The 26086-nt window shown below is 47.3% G+C and overlaps 1 protein-coding gene across 1 annotated transcript; it reads right to left on the bottom strand.

The window, feature by feature from the left end:
- Positions 1 to 860: 860 nt before the first annotated feature.
- On the bottom strand, positions 861 to 3061 carry LOC146763132 (uncharacterized). The gene is given in 2 exon segments (XM_085571149.1): positions 861 to 2422; positions 3043 to 3061. Coding segments are annotated over 2 exon segments (1581 nt in total).
- Between the last annotated feature and the right edge of the window lie 23025 nt (positions 3062 to 26086).

Raw genomic sequence — 26086 nt, forward strand, 5'->3', positions numbered from 1 at the left:
TCTACAAATATCATCTAGTGTGAACAAACACAGTAAGGAATAAGTCCATTGAAGTTACTGGAGAAGAACATGTCAGGTCATTCTCTCCCCCCGCCCACTGTTTGTGGTAGGGGTCTCAGTCTCAGTCTCTGGGGAGAGGGTTCTTGGTCTTTGTCTGTCACGGTGGTAGCAAGGCAGATGAGGGGTCTTCAGTGAGAGACCACCAGAGTCACCCCACCAGTTCATTCGGCTTAAAGGTAGAGAGTGAAGCAGGAATTGCAGCAGGTCGCTCCGTGCTGGGCCCACGCTGGGTCTTCGCCAAGTCCTTGCCAATTCCTTGCCAAGTTCTTGCCGGGCCTCGTTGGGAACAGCTAACGTAACGGAACAGCGGCTGCACCTGCACTGTTGCCTTCTCCAAGCCAGAACTGCAGAGGGGGAAGGGAGTTCCTTCTTGTGGCAATCAGCAGGCAAATGAGTGAGGGTCTTAAGACGGCCTCTTACACCACCTAGTGACTGATGATTGCCCTACAGAGATGTTCAACAGGGTTTCGTAGTGTCATTGTGAAGTCTTCCGGACTCGTCTAGTGTTGGCAGCATATCCCAGAGAAGGGAAAAAAGGAAAAGGAGAGGAAAAGAAAACAGGGAAAATACTAAAATAATAAACAATAATTAGTATTAATTGAAACAACAAGAAGCAATATAATCAATATTATTCAATTAATATTGATTGAAACAATTTTATAATCGATAAACAATAAGTTGATTAAATAATATTAAAACAATGCTTTAATAATAATCCAATATAATCTATATTAATTAAAACAATCTTAAAAAATTCAAATCAGGTTTTCTAAGTGACTGAAACAAATCATCTTCTAATCTTATAATTGCTTTGTGTCTATAGTCCTGGGGATGTCTATAGTATAAAACACATTGGCCAAGTGGTGTACATTAATTATAGCTGTCAATTTTGTTAATCGTTTTATCATTCTCCAATTTATGACAAACAAGATTGCTGATAAAGCAAAGCCAATCAAAACTAAAATCAAAAGGACAACAATGGGATGACACAATTTGTTCAGGATACCTGTAGCAGTAGGTGACCACCCAAAAAGTGTATCCCACCACCTGTGTTCAGCATCAGTTTTCACCCTTTCTATAACCCGATGTATTTCTTGTACATCATTATGAACAGTTACCAATGTTTTCTGTCCATTCTCCTTGATTTTTCCTAAGAGTTTAATTAAGTCCTGGTGAAGCAACAATTGCCTTACCAGCGTAAGATTCATTTCAATGGGGGTAGGCAATAGCTTATGAATCAGCGTGTAATTGCACTCTAAAAGTTGATATGAAGTAACTGGAGCTTCAAAAGAAAAATCACATCCGGTAATTTTAGTGAAATTACAAGCACAGAAATTTGAATGATTTTTAGTATTTACTACTGTGTCTTCTACATACACTGTGTTACAAGCAGTTCTAAAGCATGCACATCCATTTCCTATATATACAAGGAATGTTTTAGAAGTTTTGTTAGAATGGATTTCAAAGTGACAGATATTTTGTTCTGTGTCTAAACAGATATCTTGAGCTATAATTGCATTGCCTTCACAGATGAACCCTTGTTGTTCTCGGACAATACAAGATTCTAAATTAACAGTTTGCCATTTATCATCAATTTGTCGGGCCCATTCTCTATGCTCGGAAGGATAGAGAGTGGCTCCATCATGATTTAATCCTAATGCAATAATGGGGAATATTGAATGCACCGAGGCATTGCGTATGGTTAACACAAAAGCTGTGGCTAAGTTTGTGGTGGGATCATAAGTAAAGTTCACCAAATTCCACTAGGATTGGAAATCTTTTTCAAAATCTGTGGCACTGTCCCAAATTATTTTCTGAATTTCAGTAGGAAATGTGCCTTCTTCACCTTCTCTTATAATTGAAGCAGCAACTGACTGCATCCATAATTGTGCCTGGATGCAGCTAAGGGCTAAGGAAACGTTGCTTTGTGTAGCATTGAGTGCCTCAATTATCAATTCATGGTCATTCATATTTACTTTTTCCCAATTTGGTAATATGTTTGTTAGCAACCACTGATGCGTCCCCAAGGCCGATAAGGACGATTGCAGTGGTTGTTTTAATTGGGTCAAATCTTTAGTTGTAGCAGTTAATTTATTTAATAATACTTCTGAATTAATACTATTTAGAATTCCCAATCCTGTTCCCGCAACACCAGTTATGTCTCTTGGCATCCGTGTTTTAGAAGGGTTCCACTGTCGCAACCAGGTCGCCCAACCATGGAAAGAAGTTTGCAAGAAAGGTGAACAAGCTGGCTGAATTTCAGAGACATTGCTTTGCATTAGCAATTTAACTTGTTTAAGAGACCATGCCGGATTTAACAATATTTGTTGTTGGCCAGTTTTCCTAGTTATATATGGTCCAGCTTTAGAAATTTTCGGGGTAAGCGTAACTGGTGGTTGGGTTTGAGTGGTGGTGGTATGAACTGTAGTAGTTTGGGTTATAACATTTATTATAAATTTAAAAGAAAGTCCTTCAGTATCTTTGCCCCAAAGACAAACTACTTCTGCAGTTTGTGTTAGTGTAAAATTGTGCCAACACTCTTGTATGCTTGGATGCGTGCAAACCTTCTCTTGCTTGTTTGTTTTACCTTTTAGGACACTAATTGAAGTTGCCTTATCGTAGGCAGTTTTATTAATCATTCAGCATCCAAGACTAATTTTCTCCCCTATTTCCCCTTGAAGCTGCCAGGTTTTTTGTTCTTCCCATTCTTGCTTAGTGTATATTTGATCATTATGCATAACAAGAGTTAATAGATTTAAATCCTTTACATTCCCCATGTACCCAGAAAAATAAACAAAAGCTTGTGACCATGGCTCTTCCGTAAAGGGGCTTTCTATCAATTCGGGTGCAATTATTGTGTTATTGTTGGTTGTAGCATTAATTTTAAATTGGTAAACCAGACCTTGTAAGTCTAATGGGCTGGTTAAGTTATTTTGCCAAAGACATGTCACATAAGTAGTTTTAGCTAAAACAAAACTATACCGGAAATCATTGGGTTCATATTCACAATCTAATGTAATTACTACATTGTTGTTTTGGGGACCTGAAGTATAGTTACCAGTATATTTTTGACGGCAGCACAAGGTAAGGGGAAATGTTTTGATACACTCCCATCTCTTTGTAGGGCACACTTTCTCTGAAGGAATTTCTAAATTATTTTTTCCTCCTGGTTCCATAAAACTTCCAGCAACTGTGATGGAAGAAGCTTTCTCATGTAAGGATCCTTCCACTTTTCTGCATGCTACCACAATAGTCTCACCAATCGTTCCAGTTAGGGTTCTGGTCCAGTCCTTCTGATCCCATTTCCACGCACTTGGATGATATGCCTTGGAGTTATGTAGCACGACAGTTGCCAGATTAGGGTGGCGATCTTTAGGATATGATCCTATCACATTAGTGTGTTTGATGGTAGCTTCAGACCACAACCATTCAGGGGGGTGTTGGCTGTAGATTTGTTGTAAGATGCAGAAAAGTATCACCAATTTTATCATGATTCAGATGATAATGTCCCTTGGGGTTCTTCTGTAAAAGCAAATATAACAGAAAAATCCTGCCACTATAGGGCAGAAAAGGTTAGAATGATGGAATTATCCAGCGTGTATTTATCCGATGCTCTTTTCCTAGAGCATCAGAGGCTATCCATGCATATTTATTTAAAGGAGTTTTCAGCGCAAGTGGTACCTACCCTACGGTAGGGAGGTCTACCAAGACACGTTGCCTAGGGTAATGTGCAGGATTTTTAGAATCATTAGGTCCTTGCGGTGAGGGAATGATGCTTGGAGCTGTTGGACAAAAAGCAGTGATCTTGGGGCACCCATTTACTCCCCACCTGTCATTTACACCTTTTACAGCTTTCCACAACCGAAGGTCCCAATTTCCTTCCTGGGGTCTCAACAGTCGTTTTAAAAGACCATTAGTCCTTTCTACGATCCCGTTAGCTTGGGGATAGTAAGGGGTGTGAAAAGTCCATTTAATTCCTTCACCTTTTGCCCAGCCCTGTACAACTCTAGCAGAGAAATGAGATCCATTATCAGATTGCATTTCCTGTGGCTTAGGAAAAGTTCCAAACCACCCCTGCAAAGCTTTGACAGTATTGTCTCCTGTAGCCCTTTTGAAAGCATCAGCTTGGACTAACCCAGATACAATCTCTACTCCTACTAGTACAAAATGTTTTCCTCCTGATTTCTTAAAGGGACCGATATAATCTACCTGCCATGCATCCCATAAACCTTTACCTTTCCTCAAATGCAAAGGGTCATCTTCTAAACGGTGTCTTTCCAGTCGCCTGCGACACTGCTCACAGGCTGATATGCAGGTTTTACACATTTCCCTGGTAACAGGCCAACCTCGAGCATGAGCTTCTTGGTATAAATCTTTCACACCTGTGTGCTGTCTTTTTACATGCAGCCATTCTAACAATTGATCCCATTCCTCTGTAATTTGCTCCTTTTTCAGGGGACTAAGCCTTGCTAGTTCATCAGCTTTATTATTCCATTCTCCTGCTGGATTTCCATCTGTTTGATGAGAGGCTACCCAGCCCACTGCAAAATTCCCCTGACTTGCAATACTTAATATTTCTTGCCACTTTTCCTTTTGCCAAACTGGGATTCTATTCACTTCCCAATCATTTTGTTGCCAAAAAGGAAGCCACTCAGTACAACCTTTGTACACAGCATAAGAGTCAGTGTAAATATAGACTGAAGAGGAATTTTGTGCTTCTCGTTGGAAAACACTCCAGACAGCTATTAGCTCCCCAACTTGTGCACTACCTTCTCCCTCTGTGATAATTTGCTCACCAGAGGAGATGTGGAGTGCTGCTGCTCTATATTTCCATATCTTTCCTTCCCTTTTAGCAGAAGCATCAGTGAACCAAGAGTTTGCTGATTTTTCAGGGCAGAAAGGAGGGGCCACTTTGATTACAGAAGCTGGTTTATTTTGGCCATTATCCAGGCTTTCAGTTTCTTGGATTGCTAAATTTTTTTACAGTTCCTTCTGTTATTGTAAAGATGTTACAATAATGTTCAATCTGAGCATACCACTTTCTTACTGAGGCCCTCTGGGCCACCCCGTCAGGAGGGGGTGTCCCATTGATGACTGTCTTAATGACCTTGAAGGGGCCTCTTAGTACAATAGGTTGTTGACACGTAATCTTTTCTACTTCAATGAGACCCAGGCTGACCACAAACAATCCCTTCTCCCAGGTAGTGTACCTTTTCTCAGCATCTCTGAAACCACGGGAATAAAAACCAACAGGTCTTGTTGGACCCTCGGGTCCCCGCTGCCAAATGTGTACTGACAATCCCAAGACAGCAAATCCCCATTCTACCTGAAAGGGGTCTGTAGGATGAATAGGACCCAGTGCTTGATGAGCTGTTGCTTCAAAAATCAGTAATTGCAATGCTTCTTCCTGAGAAGGAGTCCAATCCCATTTTACCCCTTTCCTCAGCAAGTCATAAAGGGGCCTAGCAATTATTGAGAAATCTGGAATATGCTTTCTCCAAAACACTAATAATCCTAGAGCCTGTTGTAAATCTTTCCTGGAATGAGGCATTTTAATCTGATCTAAAGAAGTTAAGGTGTCAGGTGGAATACATGTCATGCCTCCTTTCCACCAAATTCCCAGAAACTTTACTTCTTGAGAGGGTTTTTGAACTTTCTCTGGGGGAATCTGTAAATTGAGACTCTCTAAATGGGAGATTATTTTCTGTTGAGTCTCTCCAACTGCTTAAATTTCATCCCCTCCCACTAGAATATCATCAATGTATTGGTATACTGTTACATCATCATCAGGTCTGGATATCTTTTCTAGTTCTTTAGCTAAAGTATGGTGGGCTAAGGTGGGTGAATGCTTGTATCCTTGTGGGAGTCTAGTGAAAGTGTATTGCTGTCCTTCCCACATAAAGGCAAAACGGTCCATGTCTTCTGGTTGTATAGGTATCATAAAAAACATATCTTTGGCATCTATAGTTGCCATAATTGGATGAGCTTTTTCTTGGATAGATGTTATCCATTCTGATAAATCTGGGACCGCTGCTGTGAGAGGATCTGTGTTGGCATTAAGCCTGTGAAAATCTACTGTCAGTCTCCATTTCCCGTTAGGTTTTCGGACTGGCCAGACAGGTGAGTTGAAAGTAGAATGTGCGTTAATTATTACCCCCTGGTGTTGCAAATCCTGTATAACCAGTTTGATACCTTCTCTGGCACCAGAAGGTAGAGGGTATTGTTTTACATTGGTGGTTTTGCTATATGGCAGAGCAGGTGCAGTTTGAAGCAGCCTTATATTTAAAGGCATAGCACCAAAACACCATAGAGATCCTTCTGAGTCCTCCCACTGTCTCCCAACAAGGACATCCATCCCTAGCAGATTGTTTGGGATGTTCCCAATTACCATTTTTACAAACAATTGATCATCATCTCCAGGAAGAGTGAGTTTAACTAAGGCCACATTCATAGATTCTGACATTCCTAGAGCATTAAGGACACAGTATTGTCTCTTAGTTGGAACAACACCACACCTCTGGGCATCTTTTGTTGTTAATGCAGAGATTTGAGCCCCAGTGTCAATCAAAAAGGTTACAAGAGCACATTTGGGACCCACGATGGCTGTGATCAAAATATCTCCTGATTTATTTTTAGTGAGCCTTCTTAAATATACCCATGCTCCGTCTCTTCGCTCACCTGCAAGGGACGGAGAAATTAGTTTCCCTGGTACTGTGTCAGTCCACTGCTTGAATTTTGAGGAAAAGGCTGAGAAAGAGATGACTCACTGCCTAGATTTTGAGAGAGAAACTGGGAGAATGTTAATTTTGGGTCACAGCCTGAGTTCTGAGAGGAAAGCTGTGATATGGTTAGTTTTTGTCCACTGCCCCTGTTTTGCAGGAGGGATGGTGAGAAAGTTGTTTTCCTTACCCATGTTTGGGAGAGGAAGGAGAGGCTGAGGGAGAGTTGGTTCGCTGCCCATGTTCTGAGGAAGAGTGGGTGCACTAGGGTGTGTACTGGGTTGAACCAATGGATTTGATTTTCGATAGCGCCAATTAGTTATTATTTTCTGTAATTTATCAAGGGGCAGACCATCCATCACTTCTCTGGGGACCCCCTTTTGGACTCCCAGTGACCACCAATGCTGGCGGTTAGGGTTCTGTTTTCCTTTTTCTGGATTTTTACTGTAAGGAGTCCCAATAGACCGAATCCCTTTTGTTTTCTCTGATTTTTCTGGTTTCTCTTCCAGGGTTTTTACAGGTCCATATTTTCTACAATAATTGATCAAATCCTCTGCAACTTCACCCCATGTCCAAATTTTATGATTACTGCCAGGTGAACTGGCTTGTGAATTTACAGCTTGGAATGGAGAATAGGATGGAGTAAAGCCAGGATCAGTAGATCCAGTGTGATCAGTGGGGTTACCAAGAAATCTGTCTAGTCTTTCTGCAGGGCTTAATGTCATGATAGTTTTCTGTAAGGCTATGGCAGTAGGTTTGAGTGTTTCTGGAAGCCCACAAATTAAAGGAGTCATTAGTTCAGGCTTCACAGGTAATTGCATTGGGGATTCAAAGCCAGGAATTAATTTATTTTCATGAATCATTTGCAGACAAGCGGTTTTGTGTACACTTTCTAGGAGTTGGTCGGGGGTGCTAATTATAGCTATAGGATCTCCCCTTTCCAAGGGGTTCGTTCCCCCGGCCCAAAAAGCCGCGCGCTGTGTCAGGGACCATGAGTCACGTTTATCTCCTGTTGTTAAAAAGACACCATGTCCCCAGAACCCACTGGCTTCCTGTTCAGTTAATTTAATTTGATCACCACCAGTGAGGGACACCTGGAAAACATATTCTGTTTCTGATTCGTATGGGAGGCGTCCGTATTCTCTTTTAAGCTTAGCCAATTTGGTGGCAGTGTACGGTATGTGTTTGGTTGTGATGTGGGGGTCAAGATCATCATCACTGAGATAGTTATATTCTGTTTTAATTAAGGGTCTTAAGTGAGAGCAGCAATGCTCCCCACAATTATTTACTGCCTCAAGTTCTTTGTGAGGATAAATTTGGTTAATGTGAGGAGTTTCTTTTTCCTCAGGATTTATAGAGGAATCAGCATTAGATGATTTGTTAGCATGTTCCTCTTTTAAGGCAGCTCTTAATGCATAGTTCTCATTTCTCAATTAATGTTTTTCATTCCTTTCTTCATGTAATTGCTTTTGTAAAATTTCAACCAAATTTTGAAGGGAGTCTATTATTGTTTCTTGCTCACCTCTTCGCTGAAAGCGAGTTTCTACAGCTGCCGTAAGACAAGGTCCCAAAACTGAGCATAAGATGGATTTATTTCTGCCCAGTTTAAATTTTGTATCATGTTGTAAAGAACATATTCTATCAACCACATTATCCAAATTAAACCAATTACTTTGTGCCCATTCCTCTCCTCCCGGAGAAGGTTTGGCATTGTATTTAGCTAGTAAAGCATAAAATTCAATTTTAGCCTTATCGTTAAGGTTATTACTCCTTTTGTGAAGGGACCAAAACCACGGCAGGGAGGTACAAACTTAAGTTACTCAAAGCACACAGACTTCGCTGTGTCGCCCTTCGCTTCCCTGGGTGGGTGAAGAGACAAAATCTGCCTAGGAGGCTCTGCTTAGTTTGTTCAAGTCGTCTCTTCCTTCCCAAGCAGTCCAAGCACACACATAAAACAACAGTGTCCCGCCTTTTGCACTAAGAGATCTTTTGCAATTTCTGAAGACAGTGTGGGTGCTTTTTCACCTAGGCAATGTGCAGTCTGCAGGAAATTCGAATCTTACCCCTTGCGCTCTAGACAATGCTCAGTCTTTTGGACTGGCAGGCTAGGTGCGGCTGGCAAGAAACGTCCTTCCCGTTACAGATTACACAGAACCTGCACCCTTCTGCTTAGAAATCCTGTCCGTAACACCAATTTTAATGCCACAATCCGCTTATAGTGGGGTGTCGTGATGGTTTGTTAGCCGATCCCAAAGTGCAGAAGACAAACAGCAGTTTAATCACAACAAATGCACCTTTATTAAGGCCCAAAACAATAAATGCGATACTGAGGTCAGAAAAGAACTAAAAAGGATAGGCGGGGGGGGAGGATGGCAATAGCTACCAACACAGGCGGAGTCCTCACTGGTCAGCACGATGGGGATCCGTCTTGTTGTGTTGGGGAGAGTCTCCAAAGTCCTACCTAACCCAAGGGTCCAGTTATAGTCCACAGAGAAAAAAGGGGGGAACAGGCAGAACAATGAGAGTCTATTGAAATTGCTATGGGGGGAACAGGTGTATCTACAGAAAATCATCTAGTGTGAACAAACACAGTAAGGAATAAGTCCATTGAAGTTACTGGAGAAGAACATGTCAGGTAATTCTCTCCCCCCGCCCACTGTTTGTGGCAGGGGTCTCAGTCTCAGTCTCTGGGGAGAGGGTTCTTGATCTCTGTCTGTAACGGTGGTAGCAAGGCAAATGAGGGGTCTTCAGTGAGAGACCACCAGAGTCACCCCACCAGTTCATTCGGCTTAATGGTAAAGAGTGAAGCAGGAATTGCAACAGGTCGCTCCGCGATGGGCCCACGATGGGTCTTCGCCAAGTCCTTGCAAACTCCTTGCCAAGTTCTTCCCGGGCCTCGTTGGGAACAGCTAACGTAACGGTACAGCGGCTGCATCTGCACTGTTGCCTTCTCCAAGCCAGAACTGCAGAGGGAGAAGGGAGTTCCTTCTTGTGGCAATTGGTAGGCAAATGAGTGAGGGTCTTCAGACGACCTCTTACACAGGGACACCAAGCTTTCTAAACCTAGTAGGAGTCAGGCAAAGGGACTTTGTCGGAGTTCGAGAGTAAGGCTCAGCAAGACGTTCGACCTTACCTCGGCAGGGAGACCAAGCTTCCAAAGCCTAATAGGAGTCAGGTGAGGGGACTAAGCCACAGTTCGAGTGTAGGGCTCGGCAGGACGTTCGGCCTTACCTCGGCAGAAAGACAAAGGTTCCTAATCCTACTAAAAGACAGGAAAAGGGACTTGGCCGGAGTTGGAGGGTAAGGCTCGGCTAAACGTTCGATCGTACCTCGGCAGGGAGACCGAGCTTCCTAAGCCTAGTAGGAGTCTGGAAAAAGGACTTGGCCGAAGTTCGAGTGTAAGGCTCGCCAGGACAATTGACCTTACCTCAGCAGGGTGACCAAGCTTCCTAAGCCTAGTACGAGAGTCAGGTGAGAAAACTTGGCCGGAGTTCAAGTGTAAGTCTCGGCAAGATGTTTGACCTAAACACGGCAGGGATACCAAGCTCCCTAAGTCTAGTAGGAGTCAGGTGAAGGGACTAAGCCGGAGTTCGAGTGTAAGGCTCAGCAGGACTTTCGAACTTACCTCGATTTGGAGACCAAGCTTCCTCAGCCTAGAAGGAGAGTCAGGTGAGAGGACATGGTCAGAGTTCGAATGCTAGTCTCGGTAGGGCGTTCGACCTTACCTCGGCAGGGAGACTCAGCTTTATAAGCATAGCAGGTGTTAGGCGAAGGGACTTAGCCGGAGTACGAGTGTAAGGTTAAGGAGGGCGTTCGACCTTACATCGGGAGGGAGACCAAGCTTCCTAACCTACTAGAGGTCAGGCGAAGGGACTTCGCTGGAGATCGAGTGTAAATCTCGGCAGGATGTTCGACCTTAACTCGGGAGGTAGACCAAGCTTCCTAAGCTTAGTAAGAGTCAGGCCAGAGGACTTTGTCGGAGTTTGACTACAAGGCTCGTCAAGAAGTTCGACCTTCCCTCAGAGGGGAGACGAAGCTTTGTAAGCCTAGTAGGCGTCAGGCGAAGGGACTTTGCTGGAGTTCGAGTGTAAGTCTTGGCAGGACGTTTGAACTTACCTCGGCAGGGAGACCGAGCTTCCTAAGCCTAGTAGGAGAGTCAAGCGAGGTGACTCGTTTGGAGTTCGAGTGTAAGGCTAGGCAGGATGTTCGACCTTACCTCGGCAGGGAGAACACGCTTCCTAAGCCTACTAGGAGTAAGGCATGTGGACTTGGCCTGAGATCGAGTGTAAGGCTCAGCAGGACATTTGAATTTACCTCAGTTGGGAGACAAAGCTTCCTAAGCCTAGTAGGATAGTCAGGCGAGGGGACTTGGCTGGACTTCGAGTGTAAGGCTCGACAGGATGTTCGACCATATCATGGCAGAGAGACCAAGCTTCCTAAGCCTTGTTAGAGAGTTAGGCGAGGGGACATGATCGGAGTTCGAGTGTAAGGCTCGGCAGGACAATCGACGTTATCTCGGCCGGGAGACCAAGCTACCTAAGCGTAGTAGGAGTCAGGAGAGAGAACATGGGCGAGTTCAAGTGTAAGGCTTGGCAGGATGTCCAACCTTACCTCTGCAAGGAGACCAAGGAGAACAAGCTTCCTAAGCATAATAGGAGTCATAAAAGAGGACTTGGCAAGAGTTCGAGAGCAAGCCTCGGCAGGACATTTGACCTTTCCTCAGCAGGGTGACCAAGCTTTCTAAGCCTAGTAGGAGTCAGGCGAAGGGACTTGGCCGAAGTTTGAGAGTAAGGCTCAGCAGAAGTTCGACCTTACCTCGGCAGGGAGACCAAGTTTTGTAAGCTATTCTGGTTTGTAAGATAATCTTGTATTCTAGTTGCCATCTGTTGGAGGTTGGGCAGGTTTGTTATTTCTTCCAAGAACAATGGTTTGCTCCGAAGAGGTAATCGTTTGTTAATGGGCCATTGACTGACTCACTTGCAGGGCTGGTAAACGTAACATCATCCCATTGTGAGATGCGACACCCAGAGGGGGAAGCCAAGCACTCTTTTATTGTATAAAGGGGTACCTTTTGGGGAGACAGAGCTGCTCTCTTTTTGCCGGATTTCCCAGAGAAGCAGCTCCTTCGGCAGGACTCCCGAGAGAAGCGGCTCCTTCGGCGAGATTTCCCAGAGAAGCAGCTCCTTCAGCAGGACTCCCAAGAGAAGCGGCTCCTTTGGCGGAATTTCCAGGAAAGTGGCTGGAGCGCGGTGAGGCGGCGGCGGTGGAGCTCAGAGTCAGCCCCGGCGCAGAGGAAGACCGGCCCAACTGCCACCAGATCTTCAGAGAAAACTATACCCTTCTAAAGATCACCACTTCAGCTGCAATTCATCAGTCACTGCAAGAGGAGTAATCATCCCAACCGGACTGCTACCAACAGCCCGAATCCTCAGGTTGTGGATTTTTTTTCACTAGTTTTGTTTGTACCGATTGCATTTGCCTTTTTAAATTTTTATCTAGTTTTCTCCTGGTAAAGAATTGTTACTCTCATTCCCATATCTTTGCCTGAGAGCCTTTTAATTTAAAAATCCTAGTTATTCGGAGGGAGGGGGTTTACCTTCTCCATTGCACAAGAAGTTTTTGCCCTCCTTCACAGACTCCTGTCTTGTCAAACCAAGACATAAGCCTACTAGGAGTCAGGCAAAGGGACTTGGTTGGAGTTGGAGTGTAGGGCTTGGCAGGACGTTCGACATAATCTTGGCTGGCAGACAAAACTTCCTAAGCCTAGTAGGAGAGTCATGCGATGGGACAGGATCGGAGTTGGCGTCTAAGGCTCGGCAGGACGTTCGACCCTACCTCATCAGGGTGACCAAGATTCCTAAGCCTAGTAGGAGAGTCAGGCAAGGAAACCTGGCCAAAGTTCAAGTGTAAGGCTCGGCAAGACGTTCGACCTAAACACGGCAGTGATACCAAACTCCCTAAGCCTAGTAGGAGTCAGGTGAAGGGACTAAACTGGAGTACGAGTGTAAGGCTCGGCAGGACGTTTGACCTTACCTCGGCAGGTAGACCAAGCTTCCTAAGCCTAGTAGGAATCAGGAGAATGTTACGTTTACCAGCCCTGCAAGTGAGTCAGTCAATGGCCCATTAACAAACCATTACCTCTTCGGAGCAAACCATTGTTCTTGGAAGAAATAACAAACGTGACCAACCTCCAACAGATGGCAAATAGAATACAAGCTTATCTTACAAACCAGTACATTATCCACCTTTTATTCTATTTCCATCTGCACACAATGAAATTTTACACCCAGTTCTCACTTAAGACCAAGTTTCCCTGTGGTACACAGCGGGTCTCCCCATCTTTCTGCATTACCCACCAAGTGTAACCTAGTCCTTGAGCAAAGATAATCCCACGAATGGGTTGGTCTTTGCCTGAGGTGGGATTAATCTAAACAGTTTTCCCTAAAATACCTTTCATATGTACTACAGGGACCTTATCTCCATCTACTGGGTGTAAGGGTTCTGACTGGGCAGGGCCAGCTCGATTGACAGACCCTCGGGTGTTGACCATCCAGGTTGCTTTTGCCAGGTTAATTTCCCAGTTTCTAAATGTTCCCCCACCAAGTGCCTTTAGGGTAGTCTTAAGGAGTCCGTTGTACCGTTCAACTTTGCCGGCAGCTGGAGCATGATAGGGAATATGATATATCAATTCGATACTATGTTGTCTGGCCCAGGTGTTGATAAGGCTGTTCTTGAAATGGGTGCTGTTGTCAGACTCAATTCTCTCAGGGGTGCCGTGTCTCCACAGGACTTGCTTTTCCAAGCCTAAGATGGTGTTCCGGGCAGTGGCATGAGGTACAGGGAAAGTCTCCAGCCATCCAATGGTGGCTTCAATCATGGTCAGCACGTAGCGCTTGCCTTGGCGTGTCTGGGGCAGTGTGATATAGTCAATCTGCCAGGCCTCCCCATACTTGTACTTGGACCACCGCCCACCATACCATAGGGGCTTCACTCTCTTGGCCTGTTGGATGTCAGCACACATCTTACAGTCATGGATAACCTGGGAAACACTGTCCATGGTTAGATCCACCCCTCGGTCTCGTGCCCACTTGTAGGTGGCATCTCTGCCCTGATGACCTGAGGCATCATGAGCCCATCGAGCTAGGAACAACTCCCCCTTATGGTGCCAATCTAAGTCTATCTTTGACACCTTGTCTTGGTTAGACAAGACAGGAGTCTGTGAAAGAGGGCAAAGCCTCCTGTACAATGGAGAACGGCAAACCCCCCTCCCCCTGAATTACCAGGATCTTTAAATTAAAAGGCTCTCAGGCAAAGATATGGGAGTGGGAGTAACAATTCTTTACTAGGAGAAAACTGGACAACAATTTAAAAAAAGGCAAATGCAATCGGTACAAACAAAACCAGTGAAAGAAAAAAGTCTAGAACCTGAGGATTGCCAGTATCAGGTTTGCTGGGACAATTGCTTTCTCTTGCAATAGTTGATGAGTTGCAGCTGAAGTGGTGATCTTTAGAAGGGTATAATTTTCCTCTGAAGATCTGGTGGCAGTGGGGCCGGTCTTCCTCTGCGCCGGGGTTGCCTCTGAGCTCCGCTGCCGTCGCCTCTGCGTGCGCCGGCTGCTTCGCTGCGAGTGCCGCCGAAGAGAGAGAGAGCGAGAGCTGCTTTCCCCGGGAATCCCGCGCAGAGAGAGAGAGAGCTGCTTCTCTCGGAGTCCCGCGAAGAAGAGGGAGAGCTGCTTCTCTCGGAATCCCGCGAAGAAGAGAGAGAGAGCTGCTTCTCTCGGAGTCCCGCGAAGAAGAGAGAGAGAGCTGCTTCCCCCCTCTGGGTGGGACCCCTCACGGTGTTACATTTTTTCAGCCCTTCATTGAATCAGTCAAAGGTGTATACACAAACCATTGTCTCTGAGAGAGATAACAAAAAACCTGTCCAACCGGTTCGCCTTCGACAGATGGCAAATGGAATACAAGCTTATCTTACAACCCAGGACATTATCCACCCCTTATTCTATTTCCATCTGCACACCATGAAATCTTACACCCAGTTCTCTCTTAAGACTAAGTTTCCCTGTGGTACACAGCGGGTCTCCCCATCTTCCTGCATTACCCACCAAGTGTAACCAGGTCTTTGAGCAAAGACAATCCCACGAATGGGTTGGTCTTTGCCTGAGGTGGGATTAATCCAAACAGTTTTCCTTAAAATACCTTTCATATGTACTACAGGGACCTTATCTCCATCTACTGCGTGTAAGGGTTCTGACTGAGCAGGGCCAGCTCGATTGACAGACCCCCGGGTGTTGACCATCCAGGTTGCTTTTGCCAGGTTAATTTCCCAGTTTCTAAATGTTCCCCCACCGAGTGCCTTCAGGGTAGTCTTAAGGAGTCCGTTGCACCGTTCAACTTTGCCGGCAGCTGGAGCATGATAGGGAATATGATATATCCATTCGATACCATGTTCTCTGGCCCAGGTGTTGATAAGGCTGTTCTTGAAATGGGTGCCGTTGTCAGACTCAATTCTCTCAGGGGTGCCGTGTCTCCACAGGACTTGTTTTTCCAAGCTTAAGATGGTGTTCCGGGCAGTGGCATGAGGTACAGGGAAAGTCTCCAGCCATCCAGTGGTGGCTTCTACCATGGTCAGCACGTAGCGCTTGCCTTGGCGTGTCTGGGGCAGTGTGATGTAGTCAATCTGCCAGGCCTCCCTATACTTGTACTTGGACCACCGCCCACCATACCATAGGGGCTTTACTCTCTTGGCCTGTTTGATGGCAGCACACGTCTCACAGTCATGGATAACCTGGGAAACACTGTCCATGGTTAGATCCACCCCTCGGTTTCGTGCCCACTTGTAGGTGGCATCTTTGCCCTGATGACCTGAGGCATCATGAGCCCATCGAGCCAGGAACAACTCCCCCTTATGGTGCCAATCTAAGTCTATCTTTGACACCTCTATTTTTGCTGCCTGATCTACCTGCTCGTTGTTCCGGTGCTCCTCATTAGCCCGACTTTTGGGGACATGGGCATCTACATGACGGACTTTCACCGTCAGCTTTTCCACCCGAGAGGCAATGTCTTTCCATATATCAGCAGCCCAGATTGGCTTTCCTCTACGTTGCCAGTTGGCCTTCCTCCACCTTCCCAGCCAGCCCCACAGAGCATTGGCTACCATCCATGAATCAGTATAAAGGTAGAGCTTTGGCCACTTTTCCCTTTCAGCAATGTCCAGAGCCAGCTGAACGGCCTTGAGTTCAGCGAGTTGGCTCGATCCACCTTCTCCTTCGGTAGCTTGTGCAACTTGGCGTGTGGGGCTCCATACGGCTGCTTTCCACTTCCGGTTCATCCCTACGATGCGACAGGAACCGTCAGTGAAAAGAGCGTAGCAGGTCTCCTCTGCTGGTAGTTGGTTGTATGGTGGAGCTTCTTCAGCCCTTGCCACTTGTACCTGCTCCTCATCATCAGTGAGACCAAAGTTTTCACCTTCTGGCCAGTTCGTAATTATCTCCAAAATCCCAGGGCGATTCAGGTTTCCAATACGGGCGCGTTGAGTGATGAGGGCAATCCATTTGCTCCATGTGGCGTCAGTGGCATGGTGGGTAGTAGGAACCTTTCCTTTAAACATCCACCCCAGCACCGGTAGTCGGGGTGCCAGGAGGAGTTGTGTTTCTGTGCCAATTACTTCCGAGGCTGCTTGAACTCCTTCAAAGGCAGCCAAGATTTCCTTCTCTGTGGGAGTGTAGTTGGCTTCAGACCCTCTGTAACTTCGGCTCCAGAATCCCAGTGGTCGGCCTCGAGTCTCCCCAGGCACTTTCTGCCAAAGGCTCCAAGACAACCCATGGTTCCCGGCTGCAGAGTAGAGCACATTCTTGACCTCTGGTCCCGTTCTGACTGGGCCAAGGGCTACAGCATGAGCGATCTCCTGCTTGATCTGGGTGAAGGCTTGTTGCTGCTCAGGGCCCCAGTGGAAATCATTCTTCTTTCGGGTAACCAGATAAAGAGGGCTCACAATCTGGCTATACTCAGGAATGTGCATTCTCTAGAAACCTATGGCACCCAGGAAAGCTTGTGTTTCCTTTTTGCTGGTTGGTGGGGACATAGCTGTGATCTTGTTGATGACTTCAGTGGGAATCTGGCGCCGTCCATCTTGCCATTTCACTCCCAGGAACTGGATCTCTCGGGCAGGTCCCTTGACTTTGCTCTTCTTGATGGCAAAGCCAGCTTCTAGTAGTATCTGGATGATCCTCTCACCTTTCTCAAACACTTCTGCCGCTGTGCTCCCCCACACAATGATGTCATCAATGTATTGCAGGTGTTCTGGAGCCTCACCCTTTTCTAGTGCAGCCTGGATCAGTCCATGGCAGATGGTGGGGCTGTGTTTCCACCCCTGGGGCAGTCGGTTCCAGGTGTACTGCACGCCCCTCCAGGTGAAAGCAAACTGAGGCCTGCATTCTGCTGCCAGAGGAATGGAGAAAAACGCATTAGCAATATCAATGGTGGCATACCACTTTGCTGCCTTGGACTCCAGCTCGTACTGGAGTTCCAGCATGTCCGGCACAGCAGCGCTCAGCGGTGGAGTCACTTCATTTAAGCCACGATAGTCCACAGTCAATCTCCATTCTCTGTCAGATTTGCGCACAGGCCAGATGGGGCTGTTGAAGGGTGAGTGGGTTTTGATGACCACCCCTTGGCTCTCCAGCTCCCGAATCATTTTGTGGATGGGGATCACGGCATCTCGATCTGTCCGATACTGCCGGCGGTGCACTGTCGAGGTCGCAATTGGCACGCGTTGTTCTTTCACCCTTAGGAGTCCTACTGCAGAGGGGTTTTCTGACAGTCCAGGCAAGGTGTTCAATTGCTTAATGTCTTCTGCCTCTACAGCGGCTATTCCAAAAGCCCACCTGAGTCCCTTTGGGTCTTTGTAATATCCGTTTCGGAGGAAGTCTATGCCTAGGATACACGGAGCATCTGGGCCAGTCACTATAGGGTGTTTCTTCCACTCCTTCCCAGTCAGGCTCACCTCAGCTTCCACCAGAGTCAATTGTTGTGATCCCCCTGTCACACCAGCAATGGAAACAGGCTCTGCCCCCACATGTCCCGATGGTATCAGAGTACACTGTGCACTAGTATCAACTAAAGCATCATATTTTTGTGGCTCTGATGTGCCAGGCCATCGGATCCACACTGTCCAGAAGATCCGGTTTTCCCGTGCCTCTCCCTGGCTAGAGACAGGGCCCCTCTAACACTGGTTATCATTCCTTCCCTGGGCATACATACTAGAGGTCTCTTCAAGGGGGTCTGACAGATCGTACCCACAAGCTTGGTCACGGGAGGTTGAGGCTACCTTCACTTTGGTGGAACTCCCCCGGTTAGAGTTTCCCTCCTTGAGTTGACGGACTCGTGCTGCCAGGACAGAAGTGGGTTTCCCATCCCACCTCCCCATGTCTTCCCCATGGTCACGCAGGAAGAACCACAGATTAGCCCTTGGGGTGTACCCTCTCTCTCTAGCTGGGGATTGTTGGGTGCTGATTCTGGGGCCTGTGACTCTCACGGGTGCTGTATTAACCTTCCTTATCTCCTCCCTCATCTCCTCTTTAAACTCCTTAATCACAGCTGAGATATGAGCCTGCATTGGGCCATTAATCATACTCTCATAATTCCTAAGTTTGTTGGCAACAGAACCTATTGTCTCCCGGTGGGTGTCAGCATTGATCGTTGCAATGAAGGTGGCGTATTGAGATGGCCCAAGATTTGCCAGACTCCACAGCATTTGTCCCGTACACCTGACCTTGTCAGGATCATTATTGTGTCGTCCATCCCTCCCAAAGAGTACCTCCAATACTGCCACTTCTCTCAGCTGTTGGATCCCTTCCTCGAGGGTCTTCCAGCGCATTCTATGATGGTGCTCTTGCATTCTCTCTCTGTGGATAAACCTCTCCCTGACACTCATTAAGAGCCGCTCCCAGAGAGAAAGGGACCCTGGTTCCCTTACAAAAACCTGATTTATACCCGAGTCCTGGGTCAAGGGTCCCAAGTTCCTTGCCTCACCACCGTCCAGCTGCACGCCTGTACCCATAAGATCCCAAACCCGGAGTAGCCAGGTAGCATAAGCCTCACGCCCTCGTCGCACAATGTCTTTATGCAGATTGCGAAGACTTTCGTACGTCAGGGACTCGGTGATGATAGCAATCTCTGGCTCCCCTGTGGGTTGTGAGGTTCCTCCATTCCTGTCCCTATCTGCAGGGTGCTCTGCTTTCACCTTAGACTTCCTTGTTTCTACCGGGGCCACTGCTGCTGACCGTGACTGCCCTTGTGGTTCAGCTGGAACCTGGACAGTTGTAACATTAGTGGGTTCCACAGCTGTACTATTAGACTGTCCCTCTTCAAGGCAAAGGGCCGGTTTCTCACCAGCTGGGGAAATGCACTCCTTCAGCATCTCTCGTATCTCCTTAACCAGAACCCTCACCCAATCTGGGCGGTTCATTTCTGAGGTGGGCTGTGGGGCAGGGTCAGGCTCTGGAGCAGCAGCATCTCGAGTCTGTGGTGTAGGTGTGAGGGTAGTTATCCAGGTTAATCTTCCCTTATCTCTGAATGCTAAATATAACAGGACTATCAGCAACACCACCCATTGTATGGTATCATTAGCACTTATAAAGGATCTTAACCCTTTGAGAACTGGTGGAGCAGACCCGAAAAGATGGTTAAAAGGTTGAGAGAAAGTTTGCCCAGGTGCTATTTCCTCGCAGTAGGTACCGTTATTAAAGTAACCCCAAAAACATACAGTTAACGTGTGATAGCTATGAATCCATGTACCTGCCTTCCAGAGGAAATTAAAGATCCATGAATTCCTCACCCAATTAACCCAGAAGCCAAACTTGATAACAGACACCGTAGCCTTAGTTATAGGACCCATTTTTAGATAAGGGTCTGCAAATGGGAAAAGTATAGCTACGATCACATGCCACCCAAACCAAGGTAAACTAGACCACATGGTGATGCTGAAGATGTTTTTACACACAACAAAACCAAATTACTTAAGAACTGTTAATCCTTTTTCCCTCTCAATGCCCTCGGGCCCCACGTTGGGCGCCAAATTCTGTCTTGGTTAGACAAGACAGGAGTCTGTGAAAGAGGGCAAAGCCTCCTGTACAATGGAGAACGGCAAACCCCCCTCCCCCTGAATTACCAGGATCTTTAAATTAAAAGGCTCTCAGGCAAAGATATGGGAGTGGGAGTAACAATTCTTTACTAGGAGAAAACTGGACAACAATTTAAAAAAAGGCAAATGCAATCGGTACAAACAAAACCAGTGAAAGAAAAAAGTCTAGAACCTGAGGATTGCCAGTATCAGGTTTGCTGGGACAATTGCTTTCCCTTGCAATAGTTGATGAGTTGCAGCTGAAGTGGTGATCTTTAGAAGGGTATAATTTTCCTCTGAAGATCTGGTGGCAGTGGGGCCGGTCTTCCTCTGCGCCGGGGTTGCCTCTGAGCTCCGCTGCCGTCGCCTCTGCGCGCGCCGGCTGCTTCGCTGCGAGTGCCGCCGAAGAGAGAGAGAGCGAGAGCTGCTTTCCCCGGGAATCCCGCGCAGAGAGAGAGAGAGCTGCTTCTCTCGGAGTCCCGCGAAGAAGAGGGAGAGCTGCTTCTCTCGGAATCCCGCGAAGAAGAGAGAGAGAGCTGCTTCTCTCGGAGTCCCGCGAAGAAGAGAGAGAGAGCTGCTTCCCCCCTCTGGGTGGGACCCCTCACGGTGTTACATTTTTTCAGCCCTTCATTGAATCAGTCAAAGGTGTATACACAAACCATTGTCTCTGAGAGAGATAACAAAAAACCTGTCCAACCGGTTCGCCTTCGACAGATGGCAAATGGAATACAAGCTTATCTTACAACCCAGGACACACCTCTATTTTTGCTGCCTGATCTACCTGCTCGTTGTTTCGGTGCTCCTCATTAGCCCGACTTTTGGAGACATGGGCATCTACATGACGGACTTTCACCGTTAGCTTTTCCATCCGAGAGGCAATGTCTTTCTATTTATCAGCAGCCCAGACTGCCTTTCCTCTACGTTGCCAGTTGGCCTTCCTCCACCTTCCCAGCCAGCCTTACAGAGCATTGGCTACCATCCACGAATCAGTATAAAGGTAGAGCTTTGGCCACTTCTCCCTTTCAGCAATGTCCAGAGCCAGCTGAACGGCCTTGAGTTCAGCGAGTTGGCTTGATCCACCTTCTCCTTCGGTAGCTTGTGCAACTTGGCGTGTGGGGCTCCATACAGCTGCTTCCCACTTCCGGTTCATCCCTACGATGCGACAGGAGCCGTCAGTGAAAAGAGCGTAGCAGGTCTCCTCTGCTGATAGTTGGTTGCATGGTGGAGCCTCTTCAGCCCTTGTCACTTGTATCTGCTCCTCATCATCAGTGAGACTAAAGTTTTCACCTTCTGGCCAGTTCGTAATTATCTCCAAAAACCCAGGGCAATTCAGGTTTCCAATACGGGCGCGTTGAGTGATGAGGGTAATCCATTTGCTCCATGTGGCGTCAGAGGCATGGTGGGTAGAGGGAACCTTTCCTTTAAACATCCACTCCAGCACCGGTAGTCGGGGTGCCAGGAGGAGTTGTGCTTCTGTGCCAATTACCTCAGAGGCGGCTTGAACTCTTTCAAAGGCAGCCAAGATTTCCTTCTCTGTGGGAGTGTAGTTGGCGTCAGACCCTCTGTAACTTCGGCTCCAGAATCCCAGTGGTCGGCCTCGAGTCTCCCCAGGCACTTTCTGCCAAAGGCTCCAGGACAACCCATGGTTCCTGGCTGCAGAGTAGAGCACATTCTTGACCTCTGGTCCCGTCCTGACTGGGCCAAGGGCTACAGCATGAGCGATCTCCTGCTTGATCTGGGTGAAGGCTTGTTGCTGCTCAGGGCCCCAGTGGAAACCATTCTTCTTTTGGGTAACCAGATAAAGAGGGCTCACAATCTGGCTATACCCGGGAAAGTGCATTCTCCAGAAACCTATGGCACCTAGGAAAGCTTGTGTTTCCTTTTTGCTGGTTGGTGGGGACATAGCTGTGATCTTGTTGATGACCTCAGTGGGAATCTGGTGCCGTCTGTCTTGCCATTTCACTCCCAGGAACTGGATCTCTCGGGCAGGTCTCTTGACTTTGCTCTTCTTGATGGCGAAGCCAGCTTCTAGTAGTATCTGGATGATCCTCTCACCTCTCTCAAACACTTCTGCCGCTGTGCTCCCCCACACAATGATGTCGTCAATGTATTGCAGGTGTTCTGGAGCCTCACCCTTTTCTAGTGCAGCCTGGATCAGTCCATGGCAGATGGTGGGGCTGTGTTTCCACCCCTGGGGCAGTCGGTTCCAGGTGTACTGCACGCCCCTCCAGGTGAAAGCAAACTGAGGCCTGCATTCTGTTGCCAGAGGAATGGAGAAAAACGCATTAGCAATATCAATGGTGGCATACCACTTTGCTGCCTTGGACTCCAGCTTGTACTGGAGTTCCAGCATATCCGGTACAGCAGCGCTCAGCGGTGGAGTCACTTCATTTAAGCCACAGTAGTCCACAGTCAATCTCCATTCTTTGTCAGATTTGCGCACAGGCCAGATGGGGCTGTTGAAGGGTGAGTGGGTTTTGCTGACCACCCCTTGGCTCTCCAGCTCCCGAATCATCTTGTGGATGGGGATCACGGCATCTCGATCTGTCCGATACTGCCGGCGGTGCACTGTCGAGGTCGCAATTGGCACGCGTTGTTCTTCCACCCTTAGGAGTCCTACTGCAGAGGGGTTTTCTGACAGTCCAGGCAAGGTGTTCAGTTGCTTAAATGTCTTCTGCCTCTACAGCGGCTATTCCAAAAGCCCACCTGAGTCCCTTTGGGTCTTTGTAATATCCATTCCGGAGGAAGTCTATGCCTAGGATACACGGAGCATCTGGGCCAGTCACTATAGGATGTTTCTTCCACTCCTTCCCAGTCAGGCTCACCTCGGCTTCCACCAGAGTCAATTGTTGTGATCCCCCTGTCACACCAGCAATGGAATCAGGCTCTGCCCCCACATGTCCCGATATTATCAGAGTACACTGTGCACCAGTATCAACTAAAGCATCATATTTTTGTGGCTCTGATGTGCTAAGCCATCGGATGCACACTGTCCAGAAGATCCAGTCTTCCCATGCCTCTCCCTGCCTTGAGACAGGGCCCCTCTAACACTGGTTATTATTCCTTTCCTGGGCATACATACTAGAAGTCCCTTCAAGGGGGTCTGACAGATCATACCCACAAGCTTGGTCACAGGAGGTTAAGGCTACCTTCACTTTGGTGGAACTCCCCCGGTTAGAGTTTCCCTCCTTGAGTTGACTGACCCGTGCTGCCAGGACAGAAGTGGGTTTCCCATCCCACCTCCCCATATCTTCCCCATGGTCACGCAGGAAGAACCACAGATTAGCCCTTGGAATGTATCCTCTCTCTCTAGGTGGGGACTGTTGGGCGCTGATTCTGGGGCCTGTGACTCTCATGGGTGCTGCAGTAACCTTCCTCATCTCCTCCCTCATCTCCTCTTTAAACTCCTTAATCACAGCTGAGATACGAGCCTGCATTGGGCCATTAATCATACCCTCATAATTCCTAAGTTTGTTGGCAACAGAACCCACTGTCTCCCAGTGAGCATCAGCATTGATTGTTGCAGTGAAAGTGGTGTATTGAGATGGTCCAAGATTTGCTAGACTCTACAGCATTTGTCCTGTACACCTGACCTTGTCGGGGTCATTATTGTGTCGTCCATCCCTCCCAAAGAGTACATCCAATACTGCCACTTCCCTCAGCTGTTGGATCCCTTCCTCGAGGGTCTTCCAGCGCATTCTATGATGGTGCTCCTGCATTCTCTCTCTGTGGACAAACCTCTCCCTGACACTCATTAAGAGCCGCTCCCAGAGAGAAAGGGACCCTGGTTCCCTTAGAAAAATCTGATTTATACCCAAGTCCTGTGTCAAGGGTCCCAAGTTCCTTGCCTCACCACCGTTCAGCTCCACACCTGTACCCATAAGATCCCAAACCCGGAGTGACCAAGTAGTATAAGCCTCAAGCCCTCGTCGCACAATGTCTTTATGCAGATTACAGAGACTTTCGTACGTCAGGGACTCGGTGATGATAGCAATCTCTGGCTCCCCTGTGGGTTGTGAGGTTCCTCCATTCCTGTCCCTATCTGCAGGGTGCTCTGCTTTCATCTTAGACTTCCTTGTTTCTACCGGGGCAACTGCTGCTGGCCGTGACTGCCTTTGTGGTTCGGCTGGATCCTGGACAGTTGTAACATTTGTGGGTTCCACAGCTGTACTATTAGACTGTCCCTCCTCAAGGCAAAGGGCCGGTTTCTCACCAGCTGGGGAAACGCACTCCTTCAGCATCTCTCGTATCTCCTTAACCAGAACCCTCACCCAATCTGGGTGGTTCATTTCCGAGGTGGGCTGTGGGGCAGGGTCAAGCTCTGGAACAGCAGATTCTCGAGTCTCTGGGGCAGTGTCAGGTTCTTCAGGAGCATCCCTAGTCTCTGGTGTAGGTGTGAGGGTAGTTATCCAGGTTAATCTTCCCTTATCTCTGAGTGCTAAATATAACAGGCCTATCAGCAACACCACCCATTGTATGATATCATTAGCACTTAGAGAGGATCTTAACCCTTTGAGAACTGGTGGAGCAGACCCAAAAAGATGGTTAAAAGGTTGGGAGAAAGTTTCCCCAGGTGCTATTTCCTCGCAGTAGGTACCGTTATTAAAGTAACCCCAAAAACATACAGTTAGTGTGTGATAGCTATGAATCCATGTACCTGCCTTCCAGAGGAAATTAAAGATCCATGAATTCCTCACCCAATTAACCTAGAAGCCAAACTTGATAACAGACACAGTAGCCTTAGTTATAGGACCCATTTTTAGATAAGGGTCTGCAAATGGGAAAAGTATAGCTACGATCACATGCCACCCAAACCAAGGTAAACTAAACCACATGGTGATGCTTAAGATGTTTCTACACACAACAAAAAAACAAATTACTTAAGAACTGTTAAACCTTTTTCCCTCTCAATGCCCTCGAGCCTCACGTTGATGCGCCAAAATCTGTCATGGTTTGACAAGACAGGAGTCTGTGAAGGAGGGCAAAAAGCCTCCTGTGCAATGGAGAAGGTAAACCCCCTCCCTCCGAATAACTAGTTTTTTTAAATTAAAAGGCTCTCAGGCAAAGATATGGGAATGAGAGTAACAATTCTTTACCAGGAGAAAACTAGATAACAATTTAAAAAGGCAACTGCAATCGATACAAACAAAACTAGTGATAAAGTCCACAACCTGAGGATTCGGGCTGTTGGTAGCAGTCCGGTTGAGATGATAGCTGCTCCTCTTGCAGTGGCTGATGAATTGCAGCTGAAGTGGTGATCTTTAGAAGGGTATAGTTTTCTCTGAAGATGTGGTGGCAGTTGGGCCGATCTTGCTCTGCGCCGGGGCTGCCTCTGAGCTTTGTCACCGCCGCCTCACCGCGCTGCAGCTGCTTCTCTGGGAAATCCCACCGAAGGAGCCGCTTCTCTCGGGAGTGCTGCCAAAAGAGCTGCTTCTCTGGGAAATCCCGCAAAAAGAGAGCTGCTCTGTCTCACCGAAGGGTACCCCTTTATACAATAAAAGTGTGCTTGGCTTCCCCCTCTGGGTGGAGCATCTCACAATGGGAGTATGTTACGTTACCAGCCCTGCAGTGAGTCAGTCAATGGCCCATTAACAAACCATTACCTCTTCAGAGCAAACCATTGTTCTTAGACGAGATAACAAACCTGCCCAACCTCCAACAGATGGCAAATAGAATACAAGCTTATCTTACAAACCACGACAGAGGCCAAGCTTCCTAAGCCTCGTAGGAGTCAGGAGAAGGGACTTGGCCGGAGTTCAAGTGTAAGGCTCAGCAGGACGTTCGAACTTACCTCGATTTGGAGACCAAGCTTCCTCAGCCTAGAAGGACAGTCAAATGAGAGGACATGGACGGAATTCGAGTATAAGGCTCAGCAGGACTTTCGACTATTTCTCGGCAGTGAGACCCAGCTTCCTACGCCTAGTTGGAGTCAGGCGAGACGACTTGGGCGAGTTCGAGTGTAAGACTCGGCAGGACGTTCGACCTTACCTCGGCAGGGAGACCAAGCTTTCTAAGCCTAGTATGAGTCAGGCAATAGGACTTGATCGGATTTTGTCAGCAGGGCTCGGCAGGACGTTAGACCTTACCACGGCAGTGATACCAAGCTTCCTATGCTTAATAGCAGAGTCAGGCAAAGGGAATTGTCCAGAGTTGGAGTGTAATACTAGACTGGACGCTCGACCTT

Source organism: Lonchura striata, chromosome W, assembly GCF_050655825.1.
Source record: "Lonchura striata isolate lonStrDom1 chromosome W, ASM5065582v1, whole genome shotgun sequence".
In the NCBI taxonomy this organism is placed as follows: Eukaryota; Metazoa; Chordata; class Aves; order Passeriformes; family Estrildidae; genus Lonchura; species Lonchura striata.